The 17980-nt window shown below is 41.0% G+C and overlaps 1 protein-coding gene across 2 annotated transcripts in view; it reads left to right on the forward strand.

Annotated features, from left to right (window-relative positions):
* The window catches only part of LOC139575053 (leucine zipper protein 2-like), a 169651-nt gene that overhangs the window by 115902 nt on the left and 35769 nt on the right, over nucleotides 1–17980 (forward strand). For both annotated transcript variants that reach the window (XM_071400008.1, XM_071400009.1), the window contains exons 4-6: nucleotides 15–96; nucleotides 7037–7099; nucleotides 16471–16533. In XM_071400008.1, the coding sequence (XP_071256109.1) occupies nucleotides 15–96; nucleotides 7037–7099; nucleotides 16471–16533 (208 nt within the window). The remainder of the gene's footprint in view (nucleotides 1–14; nucleotides 97–7036; nucleotides 7100–16470; nucleotides 16534–17980) is intronic.

The raw sequence follows: 17980 nt of genomic DNA on the forward strand, positions 1-17980 counted from the left end.
TTTCCTCTCAACAGGGAAGAGATGAAGTCCCTCCAGACTGCATTGCAGAAGCAGCTGGACGAGGCAACGGAACAGGCCGAGAAACAGCAGGCCACAGTGAGTAGGAGCCCTCAGTCGTCCTCACCTCGTCTACACCTCACTCCTCTAACCTCCCCCTTGTCACCTGTCACCCGGGCCTGTGGGCGCCCGTCACCCATCTCATTACCCAGCAGCCATCTCTCCTGGCTGGCCCCCTCCCTCCCACCACTTAATAACCAGTCTGGGAGAGTGAGAGAGCTAGGTGTAACCCAGAAATAGGAAGCATAGTGAGGGAGGTCCTTCTGCTCTCCACTCTCTCCTTAAAGGATAGGTTTCTGATAAAATTATTCATTTTGTAAAAGATAAACTTGACAGGATGGAGTATGTTTTTCCATAACGGGGATGAATAATTTCAATGAAACACCTGTAGAGTACGAGGAGAAGAAACACTTAATAGACCAGGTGACTTTTTAATATATTTTTTCCTTTTGTTATCCTGTCATAAACATTGCTTTTCATTCGCCAAGTATTCCAGGCCTCTTTCCATCATGCAACTCAGTCCTTTTTCTATTGTACTTGGCTGTCATTCTACTATAAATTCTATTCTACTCAAGTTGTATTACATTGCCAAGCTATTCCGACGTCTGAGAATAGCAAGCTACAAATGAACTCCGATACCACACATGCAGTCATGGTTATACCTACTGTATGAATTGGACCTATAGGTAACAGTTTACTGTAGGCCCCCTATGTATAAATTCACTTTACTGTAGGTCCCCTATGTATGCATTTAATGTAGGCCCCCATAATGCCTTTATAACAGCTTTTTATAACAGCTACAAAAGCTGTTATAACATCAGTAATTAACATTATACTCATGTGGAGCCTTTTTCATACCTACTGTATAGATTAGACCCTAGCTGTTTATATTCCCACTTCCCAAAGATATTTACTGCTGTATCTCTTATGGCTATCTGGCGAACCTCTAATTCCCTCTCAAAAACAAATGATCAGAAAATCAACAGGATGCCTAATTAATGTCCCAAACAGACCGTGAAATGCTTTTGAGATATTCAATATTTGCTAATAAGAACAACATGGCCTGAAACAAGTGTGGACGTCTGAAAATGGGTGTCTGTCTTATTTTCAAAGTACAGAACAAGGGGGGGCTGATGTTGCTAGCCAACAATCAAACTGTTGTTGTTGACATTTTCATGTTAAGATGAGTGACAAATCCCTGGTGTAGGGAGATAATTATGGTCTATATTAAAGGAAATTGTATTGGCTACTGCAATGCAATGCATCAAATCAATGCCTGTCTTTCACAAGGGGAAATTTCTTATGATGTTACCAGCCGGTTACTACGTTTCTGGAATAGCACAAAAAAAGTGTTGTAAAGTTGAGTTTCTTGGTTGTATCATATACAGCATAACTCTGCTACTGCCACTATTCAGTGTACTAATGGAGTTTTGGGAAAATGCACGCTGATGCTGTATGAATAACTGTCTTGTTTGTAATAAGGTAGAGTTTTTAAAATTTTCAATTGAGACCATGCAGAAACAGAGTGTGAGTTGAGGTTATTCTCCGTAGCTGGGCGAATTTGATGTGAGGCATTGGGTAGAAAACATTGTTTGATTGGTGTTGCACTCTGCCCCTAGGGACCTCTAGAGTGTGTTTTCTCTAAACCTACTAAGCAGCAAAAAGTGGAAACCAGGGTTAGTAACAAGCACTGTCAAAGGAATTTGGTCTGGGACGATACTGCACTAAACCACTAAACCATAAGCACTAAACGTGCTTATGTTTCAATGAGCTGTTCTCACTTCAAACATTTCATCATCTTGGCTCATTTGAAATTGATGAAATTAGTGCAACTGATAATCAATACGGTTTCAATCAGGAGCTGAATCTGTATCTTCCTTTTCCCTACACGCAAAAACTATAAATTAGTACCCCCAGTGGACCACATACAGCGAACAGCTGTAGCTGTACTTGGAAATTGACATGCACAATAGGAAGCCATTTGCGATGGGAAACACATACTCATCATAAATGCCAATAACATGTAGAGCATTTGATGATGAACGTGAAGCTGTGGTTCCACTCAAAAGATCCCTTTCTTATTTTATTTATATTTCATTCAAATGTTCATATTGTGTGGTTCAGAAACCTTGTTTGGGTTCACATACTCAATGTAAGTTCCCTGGCGTAGCACAGTTTCTCTGGAACCCCCCACAAAGTTAAAGTTTGCCACCCCCCCCTAAAACATGTGACTGCGTCAGCCACTCACAAAGTATAGACTACCGATCGTTGTCAATGGTTCTGAAATTGCGACGTTTACGCGGCTGCTTATCGGTAGGCTTTGTGGTGCTAGTGCTTGAAGTAGCCTGTAGCTTTGCTTTAATGGGTACATGTTTATTTATATTTTGTCGTCATTTTATCATGTTAAAAGGATCGGACCATTTTTTAAAGTTTTTGTCTAAAATGACATACCCAAATCTAACTGCCTGTAGCTCAGGACCTGAAGCAAGGAAACAGCCGAGGTTCAAACTTTAGAAACCAGTTCCTACATTTGAATATAAAACTGTATTTTATCAAACAAAACTATGCTACATTTTATTGCTGGGACCCTCACGATGACAAATCAGAGCAAGATTACTGAATGTAAGTACATTATTTACCTTCAGAGGTGAATGTATCAAACCAGTTGCCGTGATAAAAGTTTTTTGTTGTTGTGCACTCTCTTCAAACAATAGCATGGCATTTTATCACTGTAATAGCTACTGTAAATTGGCCAGTGCAGTTAGATTAACAAGAATGTAAGCTTTCTGCCCATATAAGACATGTCTATGTCCTGGGAAATGTTCTTGTTACTTACAACGTCATGCTAATCACATTAGCGCACGTTAGCTCAACCGTCCCGGTGGAGGGACACCGATCATGTAGAGGTTATTAAGCCAAACATTTATGTTTTACGAAGCGATAGGCCTACGGTGTTGCAATGCTGCTATTTAGAATGCAGGCTGGCGGCAATAATGTATTTACTTTTTGAGTACTTGAAGTGGGAAATTCAAACATTGCAGATTGTAAAATTAAATTTGAATACGAGAGCATACTAATCAGTAACCAATAAAACCGTGTTTGGGAAACCCTGGTCTAGCCTACCTTTAGCTATATACCGTATTTAGCTGGTAGCCTATTTATATTACACATTGGAACTCGGACTCCACGCTGTCGGGGCGATCCGTTTCATCACTCGTAGGCTTACCAGTGTTCACAGAAGGGAGGTCGCTCTCATGAGCACCGCTGGGTCTCTGGCAGTCGTCATCTTGGTTTTCTGGGAGAGGAAGAGGAGGAGAAGAAAGGCCAGCACCCTCACTAGAGGAAATGTCACTATTCTCAAGAGCAGGGTAGATGAGGACGAGCAAGGCCACTGTCATTTCTGGGCCCGGGCAGTGAGGTCTCTGTCGAGACTGGGATGCTGCTAGTGCTAGCTGCAGGATAAATAGGCCTACTAGCTTCCACCTTCAATGGTTTTTCATCAGTCGAGGAGTTGGTAGCTTTGGTGATGTGGTTATCTTCGGTAATTTGGCGCGAGCTTGATCATATAAAGCTTTTTTAGGGCGTTTTTGTGCACAACTTGGTCTTGACTTTTGTTCATTCATCTTGAACAACGCACTCACTCTCCATCCGAGTCTAACCTGATTCACCAAACTTTTTTTAACTTGATAGCCAATTAGGTGAGGAGGCCGAGGCGGGTTGCTGCCGGCGCCGCTGAAAAATAGGCTAACTAGATGCATGAAAACTATATTGTCTTTCTGACTCACCTCCTACCATGTAGATTGGACAAAATAAACAATTTGCTTGCTACATGTGGAAATTAAAAAGGAGGGTTACTGTCAAAAAAATTTATTTACAAAATTAATATAATTTAGACATACAGTGCATTCGGAAAGTATTCATACGTTACAGCTTGATTCTAAAATTGATTACATTCATTTTTTCCCCTCATCAATATACACACAATACCCCAAAATGACAAAGCGAAAGATTTAGATTTTATTTGCAAATAAAACATCTACATTTTTTAAAATACCTTATTTACATAAGTATTCAGACCCTTTCCTATAAGACTCAAAATTGAGCTCAGGTGCCTCCTGTTTCCATTAATCATCCTTGAAATGTTTATACAACTTGATTGGAGTCCACCTGTGGTAAATTCAATTGATTGGACATGATTTGGAAAGGCACAAACCTGTCTATATACGGTCCCACAGAACAAAAATCAAACCATGAGGTCAAAGAAATTATCCGTATAGCTCCGTGAGAGGATTGTGTCTAGGCACACATCTGGGGAAGGGTACCAAAAAATGTCTGCAGCATTGAAGGTCCCCAAGAACAGTGTTTGGAACCACCAAGACAGGCCCATACTGAGCAATCTAGGGAGAAGGGCCTTGGTCAGGGAGGTGACCAAGAACCCGATGGTCACTCTGACATAGCTCCAGTGTTCCTCTGAGATGGGAGAACTTTCCAGAACTACAACCATCTCTGCAAGACTCCACCAATCAGGCCTTTATGGTAGAGTGGCCAGACGAAAGCCACTACTCAGTAAAATGCACGTGACAGCCCGCTTGGAGTTTGCAAAAAAAGGCACCTAAAGGACTCTCAGTCCATGATAAACAAGATTCTCTGGTCTGACGAAACCAAGATTGAACTCTTTGGCATGAATGCAGTGTCAGTGAAGCATGGTAGTGGCAGCATCATGCTGTGGGGATGTTTTGCAGCGACACGGACTGGGAGACTAGTCAGGATCGAGGGAAAGATGAACGGAGCAAAGTAGAGAGAGATCCTTGATGAAAACCTGCTCCAGAGCACTCAGAACCTCAGACTGGCACGACCGTTCACCTTCCAACAGGACAACGACCCTAAGCACTAACCCTAACCCTAACCCAAGACAATGCAGAAGTGGTTTTGGGACAAGTCTCTGAATGTCCTTGAGTGGCCCAGCCAGAGCCCAGACTTGAACCCGATCGAACATCCCTGGAGAGACCTGAAAATAGCTGTGCAGCGACGCTCCCCATCCAACCTGACAGAGCTTGAGAGGATCTGCAAAGAAGAATGGGAGAAACTCCCCAAATACAGGAGTGTCAAGCTTGTGGAGTCATTCCCAAGAAGTCTCAACTCTGTTATCACTGCCAAAGGTGCTTCAACAAAGTACTGAATAAAGGGTCTGAATACTTATGTAAATGTGATATAAAAAAAAAAAATGTCTAAAATGTCTAAAAAACTATTTTTGCTTTGAAATTATGGGGTATTGTGTGTAGATTGATGAGGGAAAAAGCTATTTAATAAATTTTTGAATAAGGCTGTAACGTAACAAAATTTAGAAAAAGTCAAGGGGTCTGAAAAAGTCAAGGGGTCTTTCCAAATGCACTCTAGGTGTGAGATGGCGGGTACATGGGCCCCCAGAGCTGATTTCTGCTACGCCAGTGTGTAAGTTGCTCTGCATAATTGAACATTAGGCCCACCTTTCATGAATTTTCTAAAAAAATTACAACCATTCATGGATGAATGGTACTCTAGACAAGACAGTAGCAACAACACAACAACTGTCTTAGCGTTCTGTGGTGCTTGTCAATAATACACAGATCCAATTGTATTACCTCTGGATGACTAGTCTACAAAACTGACATCAGTAAAGTTAAGGAGTGATGCTGCATGTAAATAGACTTCAAAATGTTAACAACTTTAGGTAGGCCAAGAAAATAGGTACACAAACTCTAATAGATAAACCACACACAAAAATGTATGATCGAATTGCCCAGTTGGAGGCATGCCATTCCAAAAAAGTATTACAACACGAAGAAAAAGATTGGCCTGGTTATTTCATCACTATCATAGCAAATATGGCATCATACTTGTAACACTAGTTGCAAATGCTGGGCGTTGCAATATACAGTTTAATTGTATAATAGCTCTGGAAACACAATAAACTCTCCAACATTGCTCAGGCTTATTGCTCTGATTTATCAGTAAGTCATATGAATTAATTACACTGTAATAACACAATTGAAAATGTCAAATGTTAACAATGTAGCATGCTACAGTTTCCTATTTTACATCCATCATTTCCCAGAGGGAACGTTGTGCTGGGATGTGTTATCGACCTACCCATGGGCAGAGGCATGAACTCCAAATGCACCAACATGAACTGTGATGTTATTAGTGTGTCAACCACCTAGCCATAGTTTAAAGTCCCCCGGGTGCCTTCAGAGCTGAGGTCAGCTGGGCCATGAATTCTCTCCCCTTCCTCCCTGGGACAATCTCAATGACCTCATTGAAGGACAACCTATCCCTTAGAATCCTTCAACGCAGAGGTGAAATAGAAAGCAGAATCGGATTTGGAATATCTCTCTTTCTCCCCCCCTCCCCCACCGCTATCCAGTCTTTTTTGATGTAGTCCTGCACTACGGTGGGCCGCCATCTGCATCAGCCGTTTGACGCCTGACTGCTTGTTAAATACAGGACACGAGGAATGGCTGCACTACAGAGACATGCCAAGCTTGCGATAAAAAGATTGCGATAAACAAAGATATCACTCTGACACAATGAGCATATGGGCTATTATATTAATCACACAGTGGAAAATAGGCAGTCGCCCACCGTTTTTGTACATCTTTAGAAGCTAACTAAAATAGCAGTAAAAACGGTGTAATGTAACCATATGGAGGTACTTGGAGCATTAGCAGGACGTCTGCTTTAAAGGCAGAGAATCATTTTAAGTTGTTTGACCTTGAGATGTATTGAAGATAGAGCAAGGACATCACCAACATACAGTAGGATGAAATCCAGTGCAGTCAGGAATAGCTGGCATGGTTGATGTTAGTTACTACCTTCATGATACCTTCATGTTAAATGTCACATTTTAGATGTAATTGACAGTCTGTAAGAAACAGTCTGTAAAAAAATTGACAGTCTGTCAAAAAACCCATGTCATTCATTTGATTTATTTCGCCCACAGATCAAGTTCCTCAAGATGGAGATGGAGAAAAAGACCAAAATAATCAAGGACCTGCAACAGGAGGTACTTTTGTTCTCCCCACCTACTGACTCATGGCTGACTCGTTTCTAATTCATGATCACCGTGACCTGTAAATGTTATGTTAATGTCAGTCATAAGAGAAATGCCTTAGTAATCATATCATATGATCTCTATGGTCATCGACATCACTTGAACTAGCAATGGGTTTTGATATCCTTTTTTCTAAATCTATACGATGCTGTCATTTTGGATTGCAAAGGTCACAGATAGCCATTGGCAACTGAGGGCCTTATTCTGTCGGTATTGAATGATGTAATTGGTGGAGAGGCCTATTATGAGCACTAATACCACTGGATGCACTGAATTCGTCAGAGCCTCCGGGCCTTGAACAGGGCTGGTGTCGTGGGACCTTCTAATTGGCTAACCTGGGGGCAGTTACTGGCTGCAGCGTGGCTGGCGCAAGATCCTATAGTTTAAGGGCATATGCCCCAGGGCAGAGGAGAAGAAAGTAATCAATCAATCAAGAAATGGAGTCACAATGGTTTGCAGCATGATAGAGCCTGGGTAAAGAAATAAGAAGCTACCACAATATTCAATGAAAAAGTCAGGTGAGAGGTAGAGAGTTCACACTGCCCGAGGGAGGTCAGAGAACATTATATGACATTATTAGCTCTACTAAACCAAAAAGGGGGAAATACAGTGCAGGGGTGTGTGACTACACACCAAACTCCCAGAACAAACTCTAGAGGCAACATCAGTGACCCCAGAAAACCTAGGAGTACTCCAGTCAATTTTGATGTTTTCACATCAGAGAGTAACATCGGACATGGCTGTAATGTTGTACAACAGATTGGTCTAAATTACCTGTAAATGAGGCAATGATTGGACTACATAATGACCAATTAGATGGTCTTCAAACCTCAAACACCAAGTTCATTATGGTGAGAGAGCCAGCTTGGAGATGAGAGGAGGGAAGATACAAGATTCTTGTCTGTGGTCACCATGGAGATGAAAGGATACAGTCCTTTGTGTGCCACAGTTCTAAGTAAAAAACTATAATTAGCTGGTAATTTAGAAAAGAGCAAAAATATAAACGCAACATGCAACAATTTCAATGATTTTACAGAGTTACACCATGTAAGGAAATCAGTCAGTTGAAACAAATTCACTAGGCCCTAATCTATGGATTCCACATGAATGGGCAGGCAGCCATTGGTGGGCCTGGGAGGGCATAGGCCCACCCACTGGGGAGCCAGGCCTAGCCAGTAAGAATGAGTTTTCCCCCACAAAAGGGCTTTATTATAGACAGAAATACTCCTCAGTTTCATCAGCTCTCCGGGTGGCTGTTCTCAGACGATCCCACAGGTGAAGAAGCCGGATGGGGAGTTCCGGGGCTGGAGTGGTTACAAGTGGGCTGCAGCTGTGAGGCCGGTTGGACATACTGCCAAATTCTCAAAAACTACGTTGGAGGCGGCTTATGGTAGAGAAATTAACATTCAATTATCTGGCAACAGCTCTGGTGGACATTCCTGCAGTCAGTATGCCAAAAGTCAATTGCATGCTCCCTCAAAAGTGGCATTTTATTGTCCCCAGAAAAAGGTGCACCTGTGTAATGATCATGCTGTTTAATCAGCTTCTTGATATGCCACACCTGTCAGGTGGATGGATTGTCTTGGCAAAGCAAAAAATGATACTTACAGGGATGTAAACAAATGTATGCACAAAATTTGAGAGAAAAAAGCTTTTTGTGCGCATGGAACATTTCTGGGATCGTTTATTTCAGCTCATGAAACATGGGACCAACACTTTACATGTTGCTTTTATATTTTTGTTCAGTATAAATCCTTGATCACGTCTTTAAAAATACTTGCAAGGCACACAATCACACCAATCACTATGCCAAATAAAGGCTTGTTAAATAGTGCTTCCGGTAGTCTGACCTATGTAGGATTGAGTCAAATTGTATTGTAATCAGACTAAAAAAAAACATGGGTTATTTGTGAGAGTTACAATTGAAAATGTTTTACACAGTTCATTGAAGTTGTATTTGGGCAGAACCTCTGAGATTTCTGCTGGCAGTCAGAAGCACTGTAAATGGGCTATGTGAACACTTTGAAAGTACATTATGTAGCTCCATGTAATGGAATTCGTCCTCCTCATCTGACGAGGAGTAAGAAAGGTCGGACCAATGCGCAGCGTGGTAAGTGTCCATTATATTTAATAATCCTGAACACGACAACAATACAAAAATAACAAAGTGAATAGAATAGAAAACCGAAACAGTCCCATAACGTGAACAAACAGACACGGAAGACAACTATGGTTCCCAATCAGAAACAATGACTAACACCTGCCTCTGATTGAGAACCATATCAGGCCAAACGAAAAACACAACATAGAAACACAAAACATAGATAACCCACCCAACTCACGCCCTGACCATACTAAAACAAAGAAAATACAAAAGAACTAAGGTCAGAAAGTGACACTCCACTATCAGTTGGTCGCTGTAGCGTTGACATTTTAAGTCTTGGCTTTTTCCTGTGCCAGATCTATCTCTAGTTTTGAGTGTCTTTGTAGCTTGATACAGAGGGGTCATCAGTAGTAGATAGTGGCGTCTGAGAACTACTTTTGGGAACTACCAAAGCTGTAGCTTTGGCATTTCAAGTCTTGGCCATATCCTACACCAGATGTATCATGGAAAATATCTTGACATCTTTGGGTGTCTTTTTTCCACTAGATTCAGAGGTTTCACCTGTTGTGCATTCCTACTGTGTAGGTCAGAGAGGTATCCTAGATTTGTCATATCCTATCAGACAATATATGTCATCTTTCCACTCTTATTGCTTTTACTACACTCTGCAATGCCACTGAGGCTAGATGTAAGTAGTTTGCTTAGATTTCAGATGCATTCTAATCTCACTGTATCAAACCATTGGCACTGACTTTCTAAAGGTAACAAACGTATGTCTAAAATAAACATATAATAACAGAAGTTCCTCAGTCTTATTAGGACGTGTCTTAAGTCTGGGGAAATTGCTGAAAGACATTTTTTATCAATTACAGTACAGAACAGAGATATATCCTTCCAGTCCTGTTATAATGAATGAAATGTCATCTGCATAGATAACTGGATTGTGGCTACTATTTTAAATTCCCTTGTTATCGGCAGAATCAATAAGGGGCTTGAGATAAATATGCAAATAGGTGAGTAGATAGTGGGCCACCCTGGCTTGCGCTTCTGTCCCTATTACCGGAGGGGGAGCAAGACTAATTTAACACCCTACACCTAGAAGCGATTGATAGATAACTTGAATGTCAAATGGACTCAAGTTATCACAAAGCCCAAAGCGACACTAGGCAATAAGTAAATACTTCCATTCAAAGTCATCAGCAGATATAATAAGGCCTCTCAGTCGAGTCTGGAGTCAATATTTGTATTTGTATATTTTATGGGTCCCCATTAGCTGCTGCGAAAGCAGCAGATACTCTTCCTGGGGTCCAGCAAAATTAAGGCAGTTTATACAATTTAAAAACATTACAATACATTCACCAATTTCACAACACACTGTGTGCCCTCAAGCCCCAGATCGAGGGAGATTATCAGTGGTCTTGTATGTCTTCCATTTCCTAATAATTGCTCCCACAGTTGATTTCTTCAAACCAAGCTGCTTACCTATTGCAGATTCAGTCTTCCCAACCTGGTGCAGGTCTACAATTTTGTTTCTGGTGTCCTTTGACAGCTCTTTGGTCTTGGCCATAGTGGAGTTTGGAGTGTGACTGTTTGAAGTTGTGGGCAGGTGTCTTTTATACTGATAACAAGTTCAAACAGGTGCCATTAATACAGGTAACGAGTGGAGGACAGAGGAGCCTCTTAAAGAAGAAGTTACAGGTCTGTGAGAGCCAGAAATCTTGCTTGTTTGTAGGTGACCAAATACTTATTTTCCACCATAATTTGCAAATAAATTCATAAAAAATCCTACAATGTGATATTCTGGATTTTTTTTCTCATTTTGTCTGTCATAGTTGAAGTGTACCTATGATGAAAATTACAGGCCTCTCATCTTTTTAAGTGGGAGAACTTGCACAATTGGTGGCTGACTAAATACTTTTTTGCCCCACTGTATGTTTGTGGGTGGTTGTTTTCTGTTTAGTGTATGTCACCTTGCAGAACTGTTCGTTTATCGGTTTTGTTGTTTTGTTCTAAGTATTCGTATTCATTAAAAAGAATTATGAATACTTACCACGCTGCACCTTGGTCCTCCTCTCCTTCTCCCGACGACAAACGTTACACATTCCTGAACCTGAGACCAGAAACAGGCTACCTGAGGGCAATACCAAAATAAATGGTCTATTGATTCTGTATCCTCGCAATCTGCAGCTTCGATGATTGTACGCCCCAAATATTAAACATTTTGTTGGTGGCAAGAATTCTATATAATAATTTTAGCTGAAAAGCACAGTCTTTAATCCTGTGTTGTTTTATATATATATATATCAACCATGGAATCGGTACATCAAAAATCTCTTCCCAACTATTTTGCAATCTGTATGGCACAGCTTTCAACATCCTGGTCCTCAAATGAAACTGGTATACTTTCCTATTTATGCAATTTTTATTCCTTCGCCAGTTTTGATCCTTTATATTGGGCAGACACCTGCCTCCTCCATTTTTGGGGTAATGCTGTAATCTTGGATTGAGCAGACCTTCTCGTACAATTCTGATAACTCCATGAAAGACATAACTCTACCATTCCAATTGACAATATCATTTAAAAACAAAATACCCTTTTCAAACATTTCTCATAAATACAGTGTCACGACCGTTTAAAGGAGTAGACCAAGGCGCAGCGTTTTGAGCGTACATACTTATTTATTTACCGATGTCGCCTACAAAAACAATAAATATCAAACCGACACGTGACGCCAACGTAGTGCATCCAGGCAACTAACAAGGACAACTACCCACAAAACCAACTTGGAAAATGGCAACCTAAATAGGCTCCCCAATCAGAGACAACGATAAACAGCTGTCTCTGATTGGGAACCCATCCAGGCCACCATCAACCTAATTACCCCTAGACAATACAAAATCCCCATAGATAACAAAAACCCTAGACAAGACAAAAACCCATAGACAATACAAAAACTAAACAAACCACCCTTGTCACACCCTGACCTAACCAAATAATAAAGACACCAAATATAACTAAAGTCAGGGCGTGACATACAGGTCTTTTATCAACCAGCACATTTGAGTTCAGCCATAATATTTGTTGTAATATTTATTCTATTTTTTCAGGGGGGTGAAATTGAAATTGTAGCCAGCTGCTGAATACTTGTTTGAAAAAGAGAGATACTTTGAAAGAAGTGTCATTTTCAATTAATTGAAAATGAGACATGGCAATCTGCACAAAGGCAAAAAGGCAATTTTTAAGCAATGGATGAGCTTTTCTTAGTAATCTACTTGAGAACCATTTAGGGTTCAAGTAAAACTTTTGAATAAGTGACACCTTTAGAGAGAGGTTTAATGATTTTATTTTATTTTAACCCAACCCACCCAATTCATATTCATTATATAGATAGGCACCCTTTATTTTGTTTGGTTTAGCGTCCCAGATAAAGTAACATATTGTTTGCTCATATGATTTGAAAAATGAATCATCAGGAGTAGGCAGCGCCATAAATAAGTGAGTAAACTGAGATATGATTAAGGAGAAGTCTTCTATTGAAATTTATTGTGGAGAGTTTATTTATATCTTTTGTGATATGAATACCAAGTATGTCTACTTTACCGTCAGTCCATTTTATAGGTAAACTGCAGATCCAACACCTAATATTGTACACGTATCATAATTAAGATTTAGTCCAGAGATTAAATTAAAGGGTCTGTGGATCTGTTGAGGCAGTATGCAAATTGGAGTGGGTCTAGGGTTTCTGGGATAATGGTGTTGATGTGAGCCATGACCAGCCTTCATGGCTACAGAAGTGAGTGCTATGGGTCGGTAGTCATTTAGGCAGGTTACCTTAGTGTTCTTGGGCACAGGGCCTATGGTGGTCTACTTGAAACATGTTGGTATTAAAGACTCAGACAGGGAGAGGTTGAAAATGTCAGTGAAGACACTGGCCAGTTGGTCAGCGCATGCTCTGACTACACATCCAGGTAATCCGTCTGGCCCCGTGGCATTGTAAATGTTGACCTGTTTAAAGGTCTTACTCACATCGGATACGGAGAGCGTGATCACACAGTCGTCCATAACAGCTGATGCTCTCATGCATGCTTCAGTGTTGCTTGTCTCGAAGCGAGCATAGAAGTAATTTAGCTTGTCTGGTAGACTCGTGTCACTGGGCAGCTCTCGGCTGTGCTTCCCTTTGTAGTCTGTAATAGTGTACAAGCCCTGTATTGGTTACCCATTTATTTGTCTCTGCCTGCAAATCATCCTCCTAAAAGGTAGGCTACATCCTAAATGCAAAACGTAGCAAGTGTTGCTGTCATCATTCTGGCTGCTTCAAGTTCAGTAGCCATACCTGCGAGATCAGGTGCTGTGTGGTCTCAATTAAATAAAGTGGGCTATAGCCTATGCATGGGCGGAAAAGCATGGGGCAGTTATCTTTCCAAGGGAATATACTTCCTAAATATGATTAGGCTATAGTTTACTACATTGCCTAGAAATAAGTATTGATCACCTATATTTCTCCGTCTGAAAATCATCCCACTTCTAAAAGGTAGGCTATAAAAATAGCTCAAGAGAACATGCAAGTCTCTCCAACTCTGCTCTCTTCAAACTACATCTATCATATTGGCTGATATACCCCAGTAATAAAGATAGCCTAATTTAATGGGCCATGTGAGAATCTCTGGTAATTTAACCTATTTCTTAAGTTATTTTTGCACTTTTGATATTAGCTATAGGGCGCAAAATTGCTGGGACCATATCTGGGAAGTGAGCTGCGTCACATACAGTGCATTCGGAAAGTATTCAGACCCCTTCACGTTTTCCAAATTTTGTTTCGTTACAGCCTTATTCTAAAATTCATTAAATTGTTTTACCCCATAATGACAAAGCAAAAACATTTTTTTAGATTTTTTTTGCAAATGTATTAAAAAATAAACTGAAATATCACATTTACATAAGTATTCAGACCCTTTACTCAGTACTTTGTTGAAACACATTTGTCAGCGATAACAGCCTCGAGTCTTCTTTGGTTTGACGCTATTTGGGGAGTTTCTCCCATTTTTCTCTGCAGATCCTCTCAAGCTCTGTCAGGTTGGATAGGGAGCGTCACTGCTCAGTTATTTTCAGGTCTCTCCAGAGATGTTCGATCGGGTTCAAGTCCGGGCTTTGGCTGGGCCACTCAAGGACATTCAGAGACTTGTTCCGAAGCCACTCCTGTGTTGTCTTGGCTGTGTGCTTAGGGTTGTTGTCCTGTTGGAAGGTGAAACTTCGCCCCAGTCTGAGGTCCTGAGCGCTCTGGAGCAGGTTTTCATCAAGGATCACTGTACTTTTCTCTTTTCTGTCGATCCTGACTCGCCTCCCAGTCCCTGGCTCTGAAAAACATCCCCACAGCATGATGCTGCATGATCATGATTGTGTCAAGAAGCAGTGTGGCTTGGCAGGGTCGTGTTTCGGAGAACCGAGTCCGTACGGGAGTTGCAGCGATGGGACAAGACTGTAACTACCAATCGGGGAGAAAAATAACATTGCAGGACTGCGGTTGGGTTTGGTACCAGTTCTTGCGGTAGCGGTCGGGAGTCGGACAGAAACAGGCCGGGTGCGTTATGAAATGCTGTGGGAGAAATCAGTCCTGTGCAGACCTATATATTGCGGTGTAAGTGCGACAATAAATATAGAGGAAAGTATGATCATAATGAGTAATGTCTCGCACACTGTTTTATTTTGAAGCTCTCGCATGGCTCTGTTGGATTCGAGATTTTGAACATTGAGATACTAAAGACATGATAGATCAGACGCATAGTATATAAAGGAGTGAGATCTGTAGAAAGACAGAGTGGCTGTGGAATATGCTGGGTGGACGGGAGGAGATCAAAGGATTCCTATAGGGGAGGTAGATGGACATCTGTAGACTAGGGTAAAGGAGGGGTTGAGGTCAGGAGGGGAGGTCAGATCCCCTGAAGGGAGAAATAAGGGTTTAGTATCCTGTTACCCTCTTCCTGTGGAACCATAAGATGTAAGGATTGGAGAGAAGGAGGAGTGTCTTAAGTGGGATATATATACCAGTGACGGTGAGAAATGTTTGGCTGTCTGCATTACAGCTGTAAAGACCCTTTGGGCAGAATTAAACTTGGTTAAGCTTCTCTAGTGTCTGTGAGTTATTTACTCTGAAAAATAAGAACCTAACAGCTCCCAATATGGCAACACTTGGTGCATAACATATTATGACATTTGCGGTTCACTGGATCTCATTTAGCATAATACACCATGACATATGAGCTCTACTGGATCTACATTTCACTGTGGGTCTGTTCTCTGGCAGGCACACGTCACCTTATATGACAGCTGCCATTTCTCTTCTTTCTTTAGTGTCTGGAATGGATGCCCGGCCAATTCTAGCTCGTTGAATCACATAGTGCTGTCATTCCACCTCATTAACTCTGTGTGTGAGAGAGAAAGAGAAAAGAGGGAGAGAGATAGTTTAAAAAAAACTTCTTGCTGTCTATTGATATGCTATTGGTCCTTACTAAATTACACTGTGCTTGCCTACACTGTAATTACATGCAAATAGGTACCTACCTATGTAACTACAGTACCATGTACATGCATAATTATGCATAGGGACAGTTATGATAAAGTGCATGGAACCAGCATTTTTTATATTTATATGACCAACATAGAAAGCCTCCAATGTAGCAATTCCAGGAAAAGGGCTCTTCGCTGGTACAGAAAACCTGTGCTTTGTAAGGCCACCTCTCAGATCTTACCGCATGCCAGTCAGTCAGCACCACTGCTCTGTGTTTTGTCCCTGCACATGTTGTTTTGATGCAGCTGCGTGAGTGAAGGAACAAATAAGCTATAGTTGTACAATAGTGCACCTGTATATGTCTCTCTGATGCTATCAGCGGTTTCTATTGATTCATGTTCATTAGTGATTATTCAATGCTTAGTCGTGTGATTCTCATACTGCTTGTGTTAAACAGAGAGTGGTTGAATAATAGGCTTTGGATTAGCTAATTATATCATTGATTAACTCATTTCCTGTTCTAAATGTGTTCTGGAGTCAATACTTAGGCCTGATGAATCGAAACTGGCTTGTATGATCGTCTAATATAATTACATTTGTCACTGCAGATAAAACAGAAAAGCAGTGCAAGCTTCATAACTACATGTTATCAATGATTTTCTCTAATCAACCCTTAACTAATACCACCTTTTTTATAATTGTTTTATTTGCAGAACAAGAGCTTGAAAAATAAACTGCTATCTGGCAACAAACTGTGTGATGTCCATGCAGAAGAGGTAAGCCTTTTGAATCACACTGATGAACAGTGGGCCTTGGGGGGAAAATATGGTCATAATTCAGTTGGATTGCATTGGGGCCCAAGTCTTTATTGATTAGACTGGCCCTCACTTTACATGATGTTGCTCTACTCATGCATATATTATTAAAACCAATCTTGGCATTGCAGCCTTCATAAGAGTGCTTGTCATGAAGGCTGACGAAAGCTTTTGGCTTTAATAATAAATAATCAATTTTTGTTGAACTTTAATTGTACCCCATGTGGCTGAATTTCTCCTGCACACAAGCCCCCTTAGAACAACCCACCCAGCAAAAACAACTGTTGGTGCCTTGGATAACTTTGCACCCCAAAACAGTTAACTTTTCAGCAATTGAAAAAGCAGTGGTGTAGTCATGTAGGTTTCCAAGATATTTTGAATGACTTTGATTGGTCCTAGAGTCATATAATTTTCACAGTACATGGAGGGGAATGATTCATTTCAATCTATGTAAAAAGGAAATAAATTGCCAAATATGGACATACAAGGTTTTTCGAGGATGCCGACGATAAAAAACACAAGACTTTATGTTGTGTGCAATTTGGCTTTTCCCTGCTCTAAATTTTAATATTTTTGTCTATTCAAAAAGGCAATGTTTTTTCAAGTACCAGCAGCTCTTTCTCTAGTAATTTGATGGAGGTGTAACCTTTTCCCTCAGTGACATGTTCACTGACGAGAAACCAAAACCCTTCAGAGCTTGACGAATACACGTCCTATCATCTTGATCCTCCTGGTCATTGGCCATTTTCAATGGCCACTCAGCTGAACGTACACTACATGACCAAAAGTATTTTTTCGAACATCTCATTCCAAAATTATGGGCATTTGTATGGAGTTGGTCCCCCCTTTGCTGCTATAACAGCCTCCACTTTTCTGGGAAAGCTTTCCACTGGATGTTGGAACACTGCTTCGGGGACTTACCTTCATTCAGCCACAAGAGCATTAGTGAGGTCGGGCACAGCGTTCCAATTCATCCCTAAGGTGTTTGATAGGTTTGAGGTCAGGGCTCTGTGCAGGCCAGTCAAGTTCTTCCACACTAATCTCGACAAACCATTTCTGTATGGACCTTGCTTTGTGCACGAGGGCATTGTCATGCTTAAACAGGAAAGGGCCTTCCCCAAACTGTTGCCGCAAGTTGGAAACACGTAATTGTCTAGAATGTTATTGTATCCTGTAGCGTTAAGATTTCCCTTTACATGTGGCAGGGCTTGCAAACTATTACGGACAACAAAAGGAAACACAGCCGAGAGCTGACCAGTGACGTGAGCCTACCAGACACGCTAAATGCTTTTTATTCTCGCTTCGAGGCAAGCAACACTGAAGCATGCATGAGAGCATACCAGGACGTGTACTCAGAGCATGCGTGGACTAACTGGAAAGTGCCTTCACTGACATTTTCAACCTCTCC

Source organism: Salvelinus alpinus, chromosome 5 (assembly GCF_045679555.1).
Source record: "Salvelinus alpinus chromosome 5, SLU_Salpinus.1, whole genome shotgun sequence".
Taxonomy (NCBI): domain Eukaryota; kingdom Metazoa; phylum Chordata; class Actinopteri; order Salmoniformes; family Salmonidae; genus Salvelinus; species Salvelinus alpinus.